The 20,154-nt window shown below is 44.9% G+C and overlaps 1 protein-coding gene across 1 annotated transcript in view; it reads left to right on the top strand.

The window, feature by feature from the left end:
* The window catches only part of CCDC85A (coiled-coil domain containing 85A), a 178,269-nt gene extending 171,915 nt beyond the window's left edge, over nucleotides 1-6,354 (top strand). Inside the window, exon 6 of the mRNA XM_025201576.1 lies at nucleotides 4,358-6,354. Within this exon, the coding sequence (XP_025057361.1) occupies nucleotides 4,358-4,447 (90 nt within the window). The 3' untranslated portion in view covers nucleotides 4,448-6,354. The remainder of the gene's footprint in view (nucleotides 1-4,357) is intronic.
* Nucleotides 6,355-20,154: the final 13,800 nt, after the last annotated feature.

Here is a 20,154-nt window from a genome sequence, read left to right as displayed (position 1 = left end):
TCTGAAGTCGTGGCAGGCGAGTTTGGGGGCCTCTCCGAAGCTGATTGAGGAACTCTCTGGGGTTTACATGAGGCTACTTGGTGCTCAAGACCAGCCACCCATGCCAAGGCGGCATGAGAATGAATCATTGAACAGAGATGGGCACAGTGCCAATTACTGCTTTCTATGAATAGGATGGGTCTTGAAGTGGAAATAGTCCTTTTAACATCGACAGAAATATTGTGGTTTCTCACTGATAAAATACAATTGATATACAATAATACTAGGGAGAGAGCATATGTCTTCTCTACTTCTATAGTGTAGTAACACAAAATGATATGAGTAAAAATTTGATGTAGCGTGTCCCTTCTCATAAACTAGATATTATTAGTTCTCTGAAAAAAGTCCTTGAGAGCTTCAGTTTGCGCTCTGTTGCAATGTCAGCTGTCCCCGGGACCCCAGTTAGAAGAGGGGGGCGCCGGGGCTACAGGGGAACCCCAGGCCAAAATAGAAGGGGCAGAAAGCCCCTACTTACCATTCACAGAGGCTGGAAGGAGCAGGGAAGCGCGTGCCGGAAAACCGCCCACACGGTTCATTAGCTTCACTCATATTCAGCTGGGGCCGGGTGATGTCAGCAAGAGACAACACCCGGCGGAAATAAAGAGCAGCCCTGAAGGCACAAGGGAAGGAGAGGATACTGGGGAACCCGCAGGGAAACCCGAGGCCAGCAACACGCACCCGCGGTGTCCGGCAGCCCGAGACGGCGAGGGCAGCTGCTGCTGCAGCAGTGGCGAAATCTGCAGCAGCAGAGGAACTGGCGGGGAAGCCAGCAGCGGTGCCGGCAAAGGAGCCAGCAGAGAAGCCGGCAGAGGAGACGGTGGAGGAACTGGCAAAAGAACCGGCAGAGAAGCCAATGAAGAAGCCAGCGGAGGAGTCGGTGGAGGAACCGGCAAAAGAGCCGGCAGAGAAGCTGGTGAAGAAGCCAGCAGAGGAGCTAGTGGGGAGACTGGCAAAGGAGCCGGCAGAGAAGCTGGGGAAGAAGCCAGCAGAGGAGCTGGTGGGGAAACCGGCAAAGGAGCCGACGGAGAAGCTGGTAGAGGAATCAGCAGAGGAGCCAGTGTGAGTGGCGAGAGCAGATGGAGCAGCGAAAGCGGGGAAGACAGCGAATGGTGGGAAGGCCAGAGCAGCCCCAGGAGAGCCCAGAGCCGAGGGACGACGAGGTACGAGAGCGACAGGAACGAGACCAGTAGGAACCACATCTGGGATAGCTGCGGCGGAGGCGGCGGGAAATCACAAACCGGGAAACCCAGTGGAGTTCGGGGTCAGCAGAAGGACCCACAACATCACCAAGAGGAACCAACCGTGCCTATGGGACCTCAAGTGATGATAGCAACCTCTCTGTATAGAATCTGGACCTAGGAGAGGAGCCCCGAGCAGGGACAGGCACCCGGGCCGGGGAACACTGAGGCACCGGGGAAGCACAGGGTCCCGAGGGCTGGGTCACTCTTCATTTCCTCTAGGCTTCTTCCCGCCTGACGGTTGCACCCCTCTGGCGGTCACGGTGGTGGGTATCTCACGTGGTGGCACAGCAGGGTTGGAATAAGGGTGAGGGCGGCGGAAATTAAGGGCTTCGTAGCCTTCACACCAGAGCCCGGCCCAGGATACCAGGTCCTGCCGCTAGGGAACAACGGGAAGTCCAGGAGAAGCAATCAGCAGGGACTAGGGATAAAGCTAGGCTTGAAGACCCGCGGCAGAAGGTGGCGTTTGGCCGGGGTGTAGGGGAGGTCGGAGCCCCGTGAGTGCCTGCCGAGAGGCGCGATGACCCTAGAGGCTCCCTCAAAGGGGACCCCCTCCACTGAAGATCCATCCAAAGTCGTGGCAGGAGAGTTAAGGGGGTCTTCTGACATCAACCGAGGGGCCTTCGGGGGTCCGCTCACAGGCCCGGGACAAACACGATCAACCACCCGGACAAAAGCAGCTCGGGAGCGCCTAATAGAGCAAAGGCAGGCACATCAACATTAACATCTAAGGAAATAGTACCTATTGTTCATTGAGTGGAAGAACTGTTCCAAGATATGTTTGTATTTTCACAGAAATCAGACAACTAAGCTTTACAGTTCCAAAAATATTGTCTCTACTGGGCAGTTTTGTTAATGTTTACCTTGATGAAACATATTGGAAATGTGCTAATGAGTAAGAGTTGCATTAAATAAATTGTTGGCACATTAAATAAATTGTTGTGAGTCAAGCATTGTAACCGTGTATTCTAATTGACTTATCTTTTCTGCTAGTATCTTACTAGGACAGGTTTTTATTTCCTGCTAACCATTTCTATTCTGATTAGATGGGCTCAAGTCCCCCAAATTTAGGTTTAATGATGAGATGTTGTGTTTTCATGTGGGCCCTTCCAGTAGGTTCAGATAAATCTTCACAGGTGTGCTCCTTGAATATGTGCGTCTCCAGCATGTGTTGCGATTGAGGGGCTCAACGAGGGCTCCAAAGAGTCAACAGGTAGTGCAGGGAAGTGGCAGTGGCCACAGGGATGCATTCCAGCATTCATCACATACCCAGCCAGGGGGGGGAGTGGCAGGGCGCTAGCTACAGCTGGGTAGCCCCTGCCCAGGTGTGTAGGGCTCTGGCTCCAGCTCCGACTCTTGGCTGCTTTCCACTCACTACACAAGCCCGGAGTGATGAGCAGCCACCTCCAGGCAGCTGGGTGGGTAGAAGGCAGCCAGGAGCTAGAGCTGGAGCCCCACATGCTGGGGCAGGAGCCACCTGGCTGCAGCTTTCCCCTTCCCCTGCCTGGCTGTGTATGTGGTGCCTGGTATACATCCCCATGGCTGCCACTGCTTCCACGTGCTACCTGCTGCCTGGAGTGGTACAGCAGGGGCAGGAGAAGGAGCTGCTGGAGGTGGGAGGAGCTGAGCAGAAACAGCAGGAGCAGCCCCACTGGGGAGTTGTGTGCACTGGCCAAGGCGGGAGTATGGCATTGGCCATCTCAGGCGGGAGCAGGTGGGGCTTGGCCCCATGTAGAGTGCCATGGGTGGCAGCCACAGGCTAGTTGCGGAGGGGAGTGAACCATACCTTCACCTTCACTGCACCACCCAAGAAGCTCTGCTGCATGTGCCATCTGCTCCTCCCCCCTGTTTCCCTCCATCCCCCCATTCTTGGCTGGCTTCTGGGACCTAGTGTGCAGGCAGGCCCACACATGTGCACACCTCTCCCCTCCTCACTGCCCCCCTGCCCCATACCTCCCACCTGGTACAACCCCACTCTGCACGCCTCCCAACCCCCCCCCCCCCCTATAAAAGAGTAAAACTCTATTTTGAGCTATTATGCAATCTCACTTTCTCTCTCTATTTATTTATTTATTTATTTATATACTCGACTCAAAAAAAATAAAGCAAGAAAAATAGTTTTTGAAATAAAAGTAACGTATGTTAAAAATAGATGCTTGATTTTTAGTATGTGATTATTTTGTTTATCTATAATTTGTTAAAATGATATCTTCTGAAAGATTTTGTGTGCGTGGCCCTCCACAGCTCACTAAAACTCATTAAGTGGCCCTCCAGCCAAAATAATGGCCCATCCCTGGTCTAGGGCATGCTTGGGTGCTTTCTACTCTTATTTCCAGTTGGTAAATCTTAAAAGTCATGTAAGAATACAGTAAATGCTTTCCTGTTGTTAGTTTTCTGTCCGAGGAGTGTCTTTTGTTGTAACGTGTGCTGTACACTCGCAAATGGGAATGGAGATGAGGACAAGGAAGACTCCTTTTCATATACAGTTCCTACTATGAAAATACGTGAGAATTCCCGCTAAAATTGTAATTGCATCTGGTCTAGCAAAACACTTAAGCTTATATAACTTTAAGCACAGGGACACTTTTAATTGATTTCCATGTGATTTCCCATTTTCTTAAAGTTAAGCAGAGAATTTCAATAGGTGTTTGACTTTGGGAAAGTTAATAGTCCCACTTAAGTAAACAGATCCACTCACTCCTGTGTTTAAAGTTGAACATATGCTTAAATTGTTTGTTGGACTAAATCCCATGTTCCTGAAATTGACTTGAGTAGGAGTTTTTTTTGTCTGGGAACAAATTATATATATGTGTTTTCATTTTTTGTATTCCAAATATAGTGTCAGAGTGATTCACATGGTGGTACATTATTTTCATTTTTGATCATTGGTTATTTAGAAATATGTACTTTCTTTGTTAAGGAAGAATGTATTGTCCTTCAAAATGTACTCTGTCATCATGCTTTTAGTACTTGCCTCAGTCTCTATTTATGGTGCATGGTATGTATAAAGAATATAAAATACACTCCCTTCCCTTTGTGTTGGATGACAGAATGACATCTTTTTCTATTACTGCCCTTAGGTTGTGTGGAGGAAACTTGGAGATGCTGCAGGCTCGTGCCCTGGAATTAGACAACATTTGTCGGGGAATCAGTATAAAGGGCCAATGTAAGAGGACATGAGCGTTGGACCTCTCTCTGGAGATACAAAGTTTAAAATGCCAGTGACAGATAAAGAATTTATTCTCTCTACAGTAACTTCTCAGCTGACAACAGGATGTCTACATGCACTACATGTCATTGCTTCTGAAACTAGGACAGACTCTTCATAGAAGTCTTTCAGACAAGAGTTGTGTGCCCCAGTGTCCCATGTATTCTGTCATTGCAGTCTATTGAATAGCTAAATGCTGCCTCTTGTAATCATGGCGCTGTCATTTATGCATACACTTTAAGAAACATTCAGATATTATAATTCCTACTTAAAACATAATTGGGGACTCTGCAGGAGATGCACAGAAAAAATGATTTTTTTAGATACTTAGGGTGAACCTCCAATGAGTTTGAATGACTTTTTCCATTAGATTTACAGGAGTTTTCACCAGGCTGGAGAGAGACTGATAAACTGTGCCTTCAGTCTCCACAGTTTTGAGAACATTGGTTATTTAGTATTTTGCACTTCAGTCTATAAGCTATTAGTTAATGGTGCGTAGGCAATGTTTAGCTGAGCATTTTTTCCTAGAATATTTGTATTTTGAGGTGCTAAAAGACCAGCCAGTAGTGTAGCAAAAACTACAGTACTTGTAGTAAAACACAATTTCTTTCTAAATGAAAGTGAAGATAGACTTCTTTTTCATTCACTTTGGTGCATCTTTTCTGAAGACGTATATGATGAGCACCATTTTAAATGAATGGAACACTTGGCAATCCATATGAAAGATCTCAAACCAAAACTACCATCTGAGGGGTTTTTTTGAAAGTATTTTCCAGGTGTCAGATTGCTAATTTCTTCCATTTAGGTTAGAGACATGCTGGTTTATTTAACAAGAACCCATATGAATCTAAAAGATTGCACTGCATTTATTCAAAGCTTTCTTTGCCCACCATAGTATTCCTTTAGAGAAAAGCTTTATTATACTCAAAGCATGTCTTTCATTTTTCTGAGACTAAAAGCTCTTGTTTGGATTGCTAGAATTTTGACCAGGAGGTGCCCTAGATGTGCTAAATTTATTTTTTTTTTCTACATGTATAATATTAGATTGTGTGCATTGAAATGCTATGATAGGTATTTTGTGTATATCTAAATGCAATGATAGTTTCTTATATGAATGTGCAACAGGCTTGTGACTGAATGCTGTTGCTTAACTTTTTACCATAGCTGAGCATCAAAAAATAGGAATGCAACAATTCCCAGGTTTTGGGTTTGTTCCTGATTACTAATATTTGAGCCAAAGCTGGTAGTCTCTGTTTCCTGTGGGCTTGTTACATGTTGTATTACTGGTCCGTTGGTAGTGGAATGTTTCTGGGATGCTGTACAACCTTTTTTCCTATGGGCATATGTTGTAAAATTAGCTTAATGTCTTCAGAAAGTTGTTATGGATTAATTTGCAACTGTAATTCCATCTATCCTGTTGTTCTTATTTGGTGCCATTTAACATAACTATAAGGCCTCTGATCTCAGGCATAACTCCTGTTGACTCCTTTTCCTTGAGTTAAGACTGCAGAATCTGGCCTTTAATTTTGCTTCTTAAAATGCTTCTTACATACATATACACATCTATATATTTATATATATATATATATATAAACCTAAGCAATGGCTTGTTATATTTCCATATTACTTTTTCTCATATAAGCAATTCTCATAGTTACACTTAAATTGTTGTATTCCTATATATGAAGAAATGTAAACCAAGTATGTGTGCCTGCAGTACCTAGCTGCAGGGGCTTATTTGAAGGACTCTGGTCTTTTGACATGACAATTGTGTAAATTTTGATACTGTATTAAAACTATTTTTTTACAGTTCTGCATAATAATTGGGTATCAAGTATCTGTGTTCATCTTAGCAATGGTAATAAATAATTGAACCTTGAAGTTGTTTGCTTTCTTTTGCTGACAGTTCTTTAAATATCTGAACTATTGTGAGAAGCAAATTCTGTTCACTGAAGAATCTGGACAAGATACTTCCTGCACAGAAGTCCTGTTGCAGTTCTGTTAGATTTTTGAATGCCATATCACCCAGGACAGCTCGTGGGAGTCCTAGATGTGGAAAAAATCAGGCTTCTACACCTGTTTCATGTTTACTTCTCATCTACTTTTATTCCTTAATTTTCATTAATGGAAAACATATTGAACCTACTCTATCATAGGACTGATCTATGCCACACTGCTGGTACAAAACAGCTGTAATTCTGTAAGATCATTTCAGTGAGAGAGAACTTCTAGTGATATTGAGCCTGCATAGTGGTATCTCTTTTTCTGTTGCATATGTGGTGTGGCATTAAGAAAAGAGAGGGCTTCCTTTTGGATTGGCGATTCCAATTTGCCTTTGATAATCCCAATCTGCCATACTGCTGCTCCCTTGGATCTATTGGCAGTTGACTTAATTTAAAGCAGACCTGTTTATACTATGAGTTCAGACTGGTACACATCCAGGTCAATACTGGAGGAGTCCACACCTAGGTCTTGCACTGATAGCAGTTGGCCAGAGCTGAGGATGTAGGTCAGAATATTTGGGCCCATGTCTTATGAGTTTTTTGTTTGTTTTAGTGGTCTTGACTAGAAGATGAAAATTTTAATATACTCACTTCCTGCTGGAAAATGAAAATACTGTAGCCGCATCCTTCCACACTGTAATAAGAACAGAAGAGGAGTGAGAGAGTATAAAACTCCATAGGAAATGTTTCTGGTCAGAGAAACCCCAACAGAGTAAAACCCCCTCAGTTATAGATGGAGCTATTTCTTGGCTCTGTCATCATGATGTACATTGATAAAATACCTAAACATACCATTTAACCTTATTCTTTAGTGGAGAAAAGGTGATATAGTTTTGGGGCTAGATCACAGAGATTGGCACTTTGTTTTTCAACAAATTGAGTATCTCCAGTACTGTCTGCTCCCAAAAGGTTGTGGTTGATGGACATGTTTATGAACACTGTAGAAAGTGAGCATGCCCTCTAACATTTTGAGCACAGGCTCAGATCTAGTATAAACGTGCTCTGCAGAGCAGGAGTCATGTACATCCTTCTGGTATCTTATACCGATTGAGTCTCCAGAATGTCAATTGCACCAAAGGTTTTTGTGTTCAGTAACGTTCCTCTTCACTTGTCACTGTCAAATACCTCCCCAACAAATATCTAGCTACAAACTGATATATTTCTTTATATACAGTTGAAATTAGGCCCTTGGTCCCACTAAACATGAGACGCTAATCCCAAGAGTATGTAAATGCACTATTCTGTCAAATTTGGTTCTCAGAAAAGGGACTGAGCTGGAGATACATGAGAGGAAGTATGTGTGTGTGTGTATATGTCCTTAGCTAACTGTATTTTAGGTTTTATTTCTGTACGTACATCTGTACATACATCTGTGAAGCACATAACTCTGAGACCTTGTGGTTAAGCACACGTATACCATGACTCTTCTCAAGCCATGGCTGGGCGCTGTCTTAATGATTTTAAAACTTCATCCAAAGCAAAGAGCTAGTCCTGATCCTTCTAGAGATCTGAAGATCCAAGAACAAAAAGAGAGTAATTAGCTGGATGTAGGCCTGACTCTATCTGTAGGGAAGTGCATGTACTTCCTCCAACCAGTAAATGCACATTCATTATGTCATATTATCCTCCTTAACACAGCAGTTCTCAACAAAGATTGTGTGACATAAAAATGGACTAAAAGAAAGTGGCTGTGGGGTTGTGGCACTGCCCTTTTTAAAAGGCCAGCCTCTTTATTGACAGGGATGTAGGAGAAGGGATCAAAGAGAAGAAAGGGAAAGATCCATGCCATCCTATTGCTATTCATCTTCTTATCTCCATTCCTTACCTCTCCCCTTTTTCTTTTTAAAGACACTTTGTTGACTCTTCAGTCATTAAATGTTTTTTTATGTCTTGGAAACATTTCTGGTGGAGACTTTTATTAAAAGAAAGATATTGAATAGTTCACAGTGGTCTGGAATCTTCAAATAAAGATTCATAGAATGAAAGGACTTAAGGATCACAGATCCTGCACAGCTCACTTGGAGCTATTATGGCACATTACTAGATCATGCCTCTCTCCAAACTGGATTTCCTTTTGCAAATTTCACTCACCACAAGTCATCTATCATAGGAGGTTTCTAAGCAGCTTAAGCCTAATACATTTTGAAAGAAGAGATTTAAATTGAATTTTCAAGTATTTCAACCTAACAGAAATATTTTTGTGATTTTTTTTTACCTTAGGAAAAAAAGTGGCTGAGAATCTATAAAATCGTATCATTGTCCTAAGCGAAGAGCTGTCTCATACACTTCACTGAATTGCTTAAAAGATAAAGGAGCATTTGCAGGAATAAGCATTCACTGCAATTGTGTTCAACCTTGGCCCCTAGGGCAGATCTGGCCTGCGGAGATACACCATCCAGCCAATGGGGCTCCCAACAGGTCTGAAAACTTGGTGTTAGAGAAGCATCATCAGCATTAATTGCTCCCAGGGCCATGGCAATTAATATTGTCACCGCTCCTCCCTCCACCAAATTTCCAAACCTGTGGGGAGTCCTCTGGCCCAGAGGACAGCCCTTTATGCCCGGTTGGATGGCATATAGGGTGTGTCGTGACTGGATCCAGTGTGTGGGACCATGCCAGCATGCTGAATCTCACTCACAGCTTGGCGCCACATCAGGTTCACTGCTGGATCAGGACCATGGATCAACCTTCTGCACAGGATCCAGCCCATGTACCAGCTCCATGCTAGACATCTGGCTTACAGGGCCAGAGCAATTGAACACTACTGGTTTACAGGATCAAAGCCACCTCTTTGCAGCCTCCTCCTCTGAATTATACATATCTAAGAAATGATGGGAGTGTTGTGACTGCATAGTAGGTAGATAGATATCCATTCCTTCTTTTCTGTCTCCTGCATTACTACTGGTCCCTAAACCCAGCATGAGTGGAAAAAAACCCCCAACAGATTGATTGTCCTGGATTAAGCCATCATCTACAGTCACTCAGTACAAAGAAGGCAGTCTTCCAGTAAATAGGAAAGTCATTGGCCCGTAGATGACTGAGGAGGCTGATCTGAGCTCCCCACGTTCTACTGCAGACATGGCTAATATCTCCAGGAGGAAGAAGTAGATCCTGGTGATGTTGGGTCACAGCTCTTTTTCATTGTCTCAAGGATAAAAGAGCCAGTGGTGAGTTAGATCTCTAATTTATCATCAGTACCTGAGGACATTAATACGTGAAATTGCCTCTTCCTGTGTCCATTCCATGACTAGCACAATTCTCTAATATCAATATGTTCACATGACACTGAGCTGTTTGAACAGAAGTAAAAAGGGATCCACATTCCTAGGACAGGAGAGAAATCTTTTTAAGACCTTGCAGATTCATCTCAAACCACTGCAGTCAAATCAGTTCCAAGTTGCTAATTGATTTAACCAGTGGCCATCACCTCAGTTACTGTTGGCAAGCCGATTGAGAACATGCAGCTGCCTCCCAAACGCTATGGGCACCTATACACGTGACGGAACTCTCCTCTGATGTGTGCGAGTTTGCGTGCGTCAGTGTAGCCTCAATTAATAGAGTCAACTGTGAGTCTGCTGGAGCATGCTAATTAGCGCGCTCCAGCAGCCCCTCCGTCATATGTATTCAGCATCCCCGCATTTCAAAATGACGGCAGAGCCTGTCAAATGAGCTTTAGATAAAGAGCCCCTGCCACCACTTTGAAGCATGCTACATTGAATACACATGATACTGTGGGAGCTTTAGTTGGAGCAGCTCTCAGAGGTGCTGTAATTAAAGTGCCCCTCCCCACCTCCGGTCTACCCCAGAGCACATGTATAGACACCGTATTTGGCTACTAAAGCCACACTGGGGTTTTGACGGCAAGTTTCCTACTTCTCAGGTGAGTGACACTTTCCACTGGACAGTTAGGTAAAATAGGACACACGCAGATGCATGAACATACTCAGCCAAACTCTGAAAGTGTCATTCCTCTGACATTTTTTGTGCAGTGCTCAGTCCAACTGAACTACTCTGAGAAGACCGACAGGATTGAACGCTGAGGGGAGAGAAGTAGGGGAAATTCCTAGCTGAGGGCTTAGTTGTGAATTAGAATACCAAGTATTTTGGCATTGTCAATGCTTAGATGGTGTTATGCAAGCCAATGAGCAGAAACTAGGGGTGTGGACACAAATGCTTGAAGCTCCAACTTTAACGCTGGATAAAAGTCTGTAAAGTTGGAGCCAATTTGCTGCATTTGAATCACTGTAAGCTCAGTTGTACATAACAAAATGCACCAGCTGCTGCCCTTTTAAAATGTTCTGTTTTTGAAAGAGCTCCAAGCAGTCATGTGTCCACACCCTATAGGTATATAGGGGACTTCAGGCATTTTTGTTTCCTGCCTGGGAGGCGGGGGTTATACAGGTCATCTAAAATTACTTCCAAAGCCCTGTTTCTCATAGAAGTGCCAAACTAATGATTAATTATTTACTATTTCTCCAGAAAGGGCTGTTTAAGCCCACTAGAAGAGATCATTATAATGAAGTCTTATTCAACACTGTAGCCTTGACATTTTTGTGTGTGAAGTAAATCTTTACATAATTTTTTGAAAAGTCTACAGACAAGGAGGACAAAGTAAGGACAAAATACTGGAGGAGAACCCCACCTTTAAGAAAGCATGGCCCCGCACGGGCTGATTTGCCCTGGGCCCTGCACCCTGCTTGGGTTGCCTCTGCTCTGAAATACACTAGTGGTGATGGGGGTAGCATACCAGTGAGCAGGATGCTGCCAGGTGCTCCAAGGGAGAAGGGGACCTTGCACCACCTCATGGAGCCCAGACCACGCAGTTCTGTCCTTCCCATGGGGTCTTTTGTGTGCCTCTTCTCCACTATGGTGACCTTGGTTCACACGGAGAATTTGGCATGAGCAGGCTTTAGTCTTGGGACTTTTATACCAACTTTTGGGATGCTGAATGCTGTTGCTGCAAGCACAAGGGTCAAATTATATGTGTGTATCATCTCATCCAGAAAGAAGTCAAACATAGTCAGTCATAGTTGGAGGCTATGCCTCCAACTGCCACAAATACTGGTGCTGATCTGAGTGGAATTTCAGCCTACAGAATTTTCACTGAAAACTACTGGGTTTGCCAACAGTGTGGAGACACCACTCCTGTAGAAAAAGATAACCTGTGCTACAATGATGCTCCACAGTGTTCCATGTGTCACAGAAGGAGATACAGGATCCAAGTCGGCCTTAATTCAGAAGATGGATACAAATTTCTGTGGCCTTTGGTATGGCCTCAAAATCATCTTCCTATTATTCTGTGCAAAGCAAGACTTGTTGATGACAATAAATAAGCAGTTGACTTGAAATACAAATGTTACATCAATGTCCACTATGGGAAGGATCAAAAAGTCCTCTGCCTCATAATTGCTAAAGGACAGTGACCAACCTTGCTAAGTGGAGAATGGTTTAATCAACTGGGCGGCATCAAGTTAATAGGAGTGCACAGCGTTGTGACACACCATTCAAGGTGTCTAGGATGCTGAATGCCATTGCTGCAAGCACAAGGGCCCCTAAAGGAATTCAGTGAAGTTTTTGAAGGAGGCTAGGTATGTACAAAGGTCCACCAGTTTCATTTGCATGGATCCAATTGTGGCACCAATTTGAATGAAACCTTGTCATGGTGCACTTGTCTTCTGTCCAAAGATTGATGCCAAGATCAATCCTCTTGTAGAACAAGGTGTCCTAGAAAAGTAGTAAATCCATTATTGTCAACTCCCACTGTACCCATCATGAAGCCAAATTGAGATGTTTGAAGATATGCCATGTACAGACACAGAAGACATCATACTGCCAGCAGGATGGTTTCTTATGAGTTCATCAGCTGTTGTTCTAGACCTGTGAAATCTTCAAGCTGCTTAAGTGACTCAAAAAGGACCAAAAGAGCCTCATTTCCAAGGATATGATGCCAACCCTTGATTTGGGTCATCCAAAGTGAGTCATTACTGGCACAAGTACTTAAAGGACTATGTTGTGTGTGTGTATGCATATGTAGGGGGGTGTTATGCACTGTTATATACATATATGTTATATATTGCTGGCAGTAGGTGGTCCTCTGCCAAATTGTGTTATTTTCTGTCTGCTGTTTTGCTTGAAAGCCTTTCAGTTAAGCCCTTTCATTTATGCACTACAAATGATTGCCCTGTTGCTACTGTCTGATCTCACTGGGACAGATACTGCCTTCTGCAGTATACAAAAGGTATGTTTATAGCTAGACTCCTAACCTGATATTGTGGATAGAGGAAAACTACAAGCTGGAGGGAAAGACTCATTTTGAGGGACGTGTAGGTGTAGCTTGGTGAAGAGGATTCAGAGAGGGTAATACAATTCATAGGTTGCTCGATGGCATATATTAAATGAGTCTAATGGCTGGTCGTAGAGAATTAAGCAAGATTTTCAAAAGCGGTGAATCATTTTGGATGCTCCAATTTTCATATCTCCAGCGATAGACCTATGAAGCTCCTGCCCCTTTCTGGAACACAGAGGCCTGAATAAGAGCAACCCTGGGTTCTAGCCTCTGCTCCTTGGACTTGTTACACATTTCACATTAAACAGTCAATGGATAGAAAACACAGCACTCGCATTCAGATTGCAGTGGACTTTGGATGTGTCAGGACTGCAGCCTGGAACTTGGAACTTTGGCTTTCCTCGAGCAGCAGTTTACACAAGCCTACTACCCATGCTAAAGTTACCAGTAGGCAAAAGCAGTAGGGCTGTGCGAAATGGCATTGTTCTGTTTCAGCTAGAGTTTTGAAGTTTCAACAGAACACCATTTTGTTTTGAATTTCATTTCGAGTCGAAACAGCTGCTCCGTTTCACTTAGTTGAAACAGTGAGGCTGTTTTGACGCTCTTTCGACATTTTGCCCATTCGCTATAATGGGGAAGCTCAAAACAGGCTCTCTCATCTGGCAGGCAGATTAGGGCCCAACCCCGGGAGGGCTGCTGGGGCTGTGCCAGTCCTCCCAAGGCTGAGGGCTCCCAATCTGCCTGCCAGATGAGGGAGGGAAGCCAGTGTTGCCACCTGGGACTGGGGAAGGGAACCGAGCCCAATTGCTCAGTTCCCCTCCCCAGCGCTAGATCGGGCTGGGGAAAGGAAATCAGCCCAACTGGGTCATGTTGAAGGAGGGGAGCTCAGCCCAGCTGGACTGAGTTCATTTCTCTAGCCCGATGGTCATGCTGTGGTTGGGAATTCAGCCCAGCTGGGCTGAGTTGCTTTCTCCAGCCCAATCGTAGGGCTGGGGAGGGAAATTGAGCGATCCAGTTCAGGTCCCTTCTCCAGCCCGATTGCAGTGCTGGGGAGGGGAACTGAGTCAGGGCTCAGTTCCTTTCCCCTGCACTGTGATCAGCTTCCCACCCCTGCCACAGGCGGTGGGGAGAGCCAGGGCAGTGCTCTCCTCCTGGCTGAGCCTGGAGCCGCTGGGAGTGCAGCCCTGGTTCTCCCTTGTCTCCCACCACCTGGTTGCTGGCTGCTTCAAAACTTGAAACGTTTTGGAAATTTTGAAACATTTCAACTAGCCTCATTTTGTTTTGAGGCTGTTTCAAAGCCTGCCGTTTTGTTTTGATTTCACTGTTTCAAGCTCAAAATGAGTTGAAACAATGTCGAAATGAAATGGCTGGCGAAATTTTGCACAGCCCTAAAAAGCAGATGCAGATTTTTGCAAAAGTGGGAGAAGGTGCAGGAGTAGTGACCAGTGTTGCAGAGGTGGCTGCACCCCCCTGCTCCCAGGTTTCCTCCCCTTCGTCAACCCTGGCATTGGGGTGGGAAACCACACTGCTTAATTGCTCAGACTGGAGGTGCAGGGGGAGCTTCCACACACTTGCAGAAGCTTAAGTTTGGATGGCTGTAGATCTGTACAGAATGTAAGTGTCCAATGAGTTTTGTGGCTGCTGGGTTGGGGTTGATTGTAATCACTTCTCACAATGTAAATACCTCGGTTTTGCCTGAGTCCTAGGTAGGCATCTACTTTATCAATTGGATCTGTCACTAATTGCTTTGGGAAAACCTTGGGCTAGGCTGGTGCTTCATCTTAAAATCAGCAGCATATACCATGTGCAGCTTTGGTAGTGGCTCCAGCACAAAAGCTGCACAGTGAATGGTTATAGAAGCTAAACAGCTCTCAGCCTTAGTGGTGACCCATCATACTGGAACCAGGTTTGCTGGCATGATGTGGTGCTGTGTGAAAAAGCTTGAACTCTGCTCTACCTATTTAGCACAGACCTGTCAAGCTTTTCCCCTTTCTCTGATGTTAACCTTTACAAGAAAAGAAGTAAGCACACTCTAAAAATACCCTGAACTGGGGGGACCACACTTTACCAAAGCAGAGAGTTTACAGAAATGCTGCATAGACATAGAATCATAGACAAATCATAGAAAATTAGGGTTGGAAAGATGCTTAAGAGCCCATCCAGAGCAGTCTTGAAAAGCCTAGGAATCGTGCTCCAGTGAAACAAGAAAATGTTACCATGGGAACATTCCATGTATTCCAGCTAATAAAATGGACCAATAACCTAAATGCTAACAGGTCTCACTTTCTGCAACCGAGCTACAAACAACTCAAAACTACAAAGCAACCCAACAGATTACAGAAATACAAATGAACCAAACTGTGAAATTAACCTGGAATTGGAGCCTCCCTCACCACACTTCCCACAGACATGTATGTAGCCCTTCCCACAGAAAACGAGTAGAAAAAAATGGTTTAAATTAAAGCACATATAGCCAACAAAAACTGCACATATAGTACAAAAGCATCCAAGCTACAAGTCTGTTCTTCTCATTCACGGCAGGAAACCTTGTACTCAGGTCAACTGTATTCAGGGAGATAGTCTTGATAATTGCTGCTTTTAGCTGAGTCAAAGCAAACTATTTAGACAAAGGAGACAATTAACATTTTATCTGGCAAGAGCGATAGTAGATAGGCTTTATATACACATACTGCATTTATTAGAAAAAAATGTTTGTAGCTCTAAATTATAGCTTTGAGCCCTGACTCGGGAAGGCACTTAAGCACTTACTTAACTTCAAACACATATTTAAATATTTACCTGAATCAGAGACTATTGTAAAATACATTTTAACCCAGTATTTTATTCTTATATTACTGGCAGAGGCTATTCCCTTCAGGCAGTGATATTTAAATAAAACCTACATTTCCTTCCTCTTTCACATTTACATTTTTCTCTTGGTTTTCTTTTGCAATCTGGTTGTTATGGGGATTTTGCTCTGTGCACCTTCCCTTTCTTTTCAATGACAGACTGCCGAATTTTATTCACAGAGTTTGGCTTTGTTGAAGGTAGTGCTATCACTTCTCTCTGTAATTATTGTTCCAGCTATACCAGGTGAACCGTATTTTTTCCCTTCTACTTTGCCTGTGTTAGATTCAACCCTGCAAAAGATCCCCACCCAGAACAGTTCAGTAGGAATCAGAAAAAGTCACTGTATGTAAGTTCAGAAGAAAATGTCTGGAAAGAATGTTCCCTGCAGACAGGGAGTAAATAATAGCTCTTTATTTGCAGATGAAGAGACTGAAACACAGAATTGTAATGGTCAATAGTTTTTCAAACCTGGCTGTGTAAGTTTTGACAGCTAATTTCACAATTTAAGATCCTCAGTATGTGATACAATGGTCAAAGATGCTGGTAACTTAAATTTCTTGTTGGGTCTAACACTGCACAGTACAGAACAGGTAAGGGCATGCTCAAGTTGTAGAAGATACACAGTAAGGGTGTGTGAAATGATCCATATTCAATTCAGATTTGGATTCGGCCTGAATTGGGGACAGTGATTCAGTCACTGTCCCTGATTTGATTCGGCGAAATTAATTTGGACCCCGAGTGCCCCCCCCCCCGACCCAGGAGGCAGCAGTCACCAAGCCAGGAGGTGTGCAGGGGGGGCCCCCACACGCTTCCTGGTGGACCTAGAAGTGGACCGGAAGTGCTTCTTGCCCACTTTCGGGTCTGCTGCCAAGTGCGCTGGGGAACTCCCCATGTTCCTGTGGGTTGCTCCATCCGCCCCAGCATCGTAGCATTGACGAGCCACCTGGTACCTTGAGGATGTAGAAAAAACATTTAAAGCTGTGGCTATGTCTGAATAGCCAAATCTTTCTGAATCGATTTGGAGGGGTCTGATTCGATTTGGAGAGATTAAAGAGTCTCCCAATTTGATTCGGATTTGGAGATTCAGCCACTGAATCGGGCCGAATTTCTGCTGAATCTAATTCGGGACTGAAGCTTTGCACAGCCCTAATACACAGCATTCTGCAGCATCAGGCCCAACAGTTTCAATTTTAGGCAGCCAGGTCTCATTTTAATCCACGGCATTACTTACTGGTTCTTCAGGGTGTGTGTAGTTGAAACAGGGGCCCTAAATAGAAGTGATGTGTTTTTAAAAACACCACTTCAATTTAGGGCTGATTAAACCCCCTTGTCATGCACACACCCCACTGACTTACTTGCCTTTCCAGTGGTGGGGAGAGGAGGGTGAGCTGCCAGCAGGCAGAGTGGTCTCTGGGCTGTGGTGGGGCTGGTGCTTCCCTCTGTGGCAGTGGTGGCCCCCCCAGGTGGCATCTGCCTGCAGGCACCCAGCTCGGGTGGTCCTGGGGGGCACTGCAGCCACGGAGGGAGGCCCCCGCACAGCTCAGGCATGCAGGCAGGCTCCAGGGTTGGTAGGGGGGAAATCAGGCTTGCCGCTTTTCTTGGGCGGAGCCTGTCTTCTGGGGCTGCTGCCAGGCTGCCTGAAGGGCTTCCAGCAGAATTGTGGAGCTACATAGAGCCTGGTGCTTTGTTCCATGGCTATAGGCATAGCAAACTAAAACTCCTCAGACGAGTTTTAGTTTGCTGTGCCTCAAGTCATTTAAGGTGCATTATGCCGCCGAATTTCCTACAGCAGCTGGAATGAATGTGCAATACGCCACTGAGGTGTGCAAACACCAACACCATTAAAGTGGTCCAAAAGCATTTAGGCCACTTTAAAGCATCATGCACACACGCCTCTCATTTAGTCTACACTCAGTTTCCAAAGTCAGAAGCAGCATACGTGTAGAGCTGTTAGCGATTCCTGAAAAATCATAGAATCATAGAAAGTCAGGGTTGGAAGGAACCTCAAGAGGTCATCTAGTCCAAACCCCTGCTCAAAGCAGGAGCAGCCTCAACTAGATCATCCCAGCCAGGGCTTTGTCAAGCCAGGCCTTAAAAACCTCCAAGGATGGAGATTGAACCACCTCTCTAGGTGACCTGTTCCAGTGCTTCACAACTCTCCTAGTGAGAAAAAATTTCCTAATCTCCAACCCAACCTTCCTTGCTGCAACTTGACACCTCTCTGGGTAACCTGTTCCAATGTTTTACTACCCTCCTAGTGAGAAAATTTTTCCTAATATCCAACCTAAGCTTCCCTTGCCGCAACTTGAGACCATTGCTCCTTGTTCTGTTATCTGCCACCACTGAGAACAGCCCAGATCCATCCTCTTTGGAACCCCCCTTCAGGCAGTTGAAGGCTGCTATCAAATCCCCCCTCAGTCTTCTCTTCTCCAAACTAAATAACCCAAGTTCCCTCAGCCTCTCCTTGTAAGTCACGTGCCACAGCCCTTGAACCATTTGTGTTGGTCTCCACTGATTTCTTTCCAAATTTTTCACATCCTTTCTTTAGTGTGGAATAGAGGGGAATAATTAGTTCCCTCCATCTGCTGGCAATGCTCCTATTGATGCAGCCCAGTATGCCTTTAGCCTTCTTGATAAAAAGGGCACACTGCTGACTCGCATTCATCTTATTGTCCACTGTAACCCCCAGGTCCTTTTCTGCAGAGCTGCTGCTTAGCCAGTCCCCAGGCTGTAGCGGTGGATGGATTCTTCCATCACAAGTGCAGGACTTGCACCTGTCCTTGTTGAACCTCATGAGATTTCTTTTGACCCAATTCTCCAATTTGTCGAGGTCACTCTGAATCCTAGCCCTACCCTCCAGCATATCTACTACACTCCCCAGCTTGGTGTCACCCGCAAACTTGTTGAGGGTTCAAATCCAACCCATCTTCCAGATCATTAATGAAGATATTGAACAAAACCTGCCACAGGACCAACCCCTAGAACATTACACTTGATACCAACTGCCAGCTAGACACTGAGGCATTGATTACTACCTGTTGACCCTGACAATCCAGCCAGCTTTCTATCCACCTTACAGTCCATTCATCCAACCCATACTTCCTCAGCTTGCTTGCAAGAATGCTGTGGGATACAGTTTCAAAAGCGTTGCTAAAGTCAAACTGTATTATGTCCACTGGTCTTATAGAAGGCAATCAGGTTGGCCAGGCATGAATTGCCCATGGTGAATCCAGGCTGACTGTTCCTAATCAACTTCTCCTCTAAGTGCTTAGAAATGGATTCTTTGAGGACCTACTCCATGATTTTTCCAGGGACTGAGGTGAGGTTTGTTGGTCTGTAGTTCCCTGGATCATAGGTGACTGATGAGGGGACATGGGGGGGGGACGTGCCCCCCTGACAGGGCTGTCCTTGCCTTCAATGCCACTGGCGGCTTCTGCGGGTGCTTGCCAGCCCCGTCCCCGCCACCACTGCCAGCAGCTTGTGCTTGCCAGCCCCATCTCTGCTGCTGGTTTCTGTGGCTGCCCCCTCAGACTCAGGAGGCACCAGTTGCCTATGCCCTGGATCCTCCTCCTTCTCTTTCTAAAAGATGGGCACTTTATTTGCCCTTTTTCAATCATCTAGGACTTCCCCCGATCACCATGAGTTTTCAAAGACAATGGCTAGCAGCTCTGCAGTCACGTCAGCCAGCTCCCTCAGCACCTTGGATGCATTGCTTCCAGCCCCATGCACTTGTATATGTCCAGCTTTTGTAAATAGTCTCTAACCTGGTCTTTCACCACTGAGGGCTGCTCACCTCCTCCCCAAACTGTGCTGCCAGGTAGAGTGGTCTGAGAGCTGACCTTGCCTGTGAAGACCAAGGTAAAAAAGGTAGATCAGCCTTTTCCTCATCATCTGTTACTAGGTTGCCTCCCATTCATTAAGTAAAATCAAATTGTCTGACACTTTTCAGTTGTTTATAACTTTGCCAGACTTTTACAGTCTGGATTAAATTTTCCCAAGGCAAGCATTTGTGCCTCATTTATAACTGTTTGGAAACTTTTGCCGGTTTCTGAGAAAGAAAAATGTTATTTTTACCCAGGTTAAGTGATTTTTTTATGGGGTTTTTTACTGATAAGCTCTAGCATGTTCCTTATGTGGAGCAAGGACTTGAAATAGGGTGTCCCTGATGATGGAGGTGCCACCATTGTCATGAACATCTGCTCCTGTCTGGCTGAGTCAGATGTTGTGGGGAGGCGTATTGGCACCTTACTCAAGAGCCAGTTGGAGCTTGTCATGATCGTGCCATGCAATGCCAGTCAGTCAGAACTCAGACACCTAGCATGTCTTCTTGAAATTCCTTGGTGCTGAATAATTATTGAATGCCTCAGCAGACAATGACAATTCAATCTCACTTGTCCTGAAGAGCTGTGTTAAGGGTTTGGCTGTTAAATTTTCCACAGGGTACATCTGCATTGAGCATGTTCCATCCCAAGCAGGGCTGCAGGGACTGAGCAGAACTTGCTATAAAAAATATTTCTTTTTGCTTCTGAA

This window comes from Alligator sinensis, unplaced genomic scaffold, assembly GCF_000455745.1.
Source record: "Alligator sinensis unplaced genomic scaffold, ASM45574v1 scaffold432_1, whole genome shotgun sequence".
Taxonomy (NCBI): Eukaryota; Metazoa; Chordata; order Crocodylia; family Alligatoridae; genus Alligator; species Alligator sinensis.
Note: the sequence above shows the minus strand (reverse complement) of the source record. Positions and strands in the feature narration are given on the sequence as shown.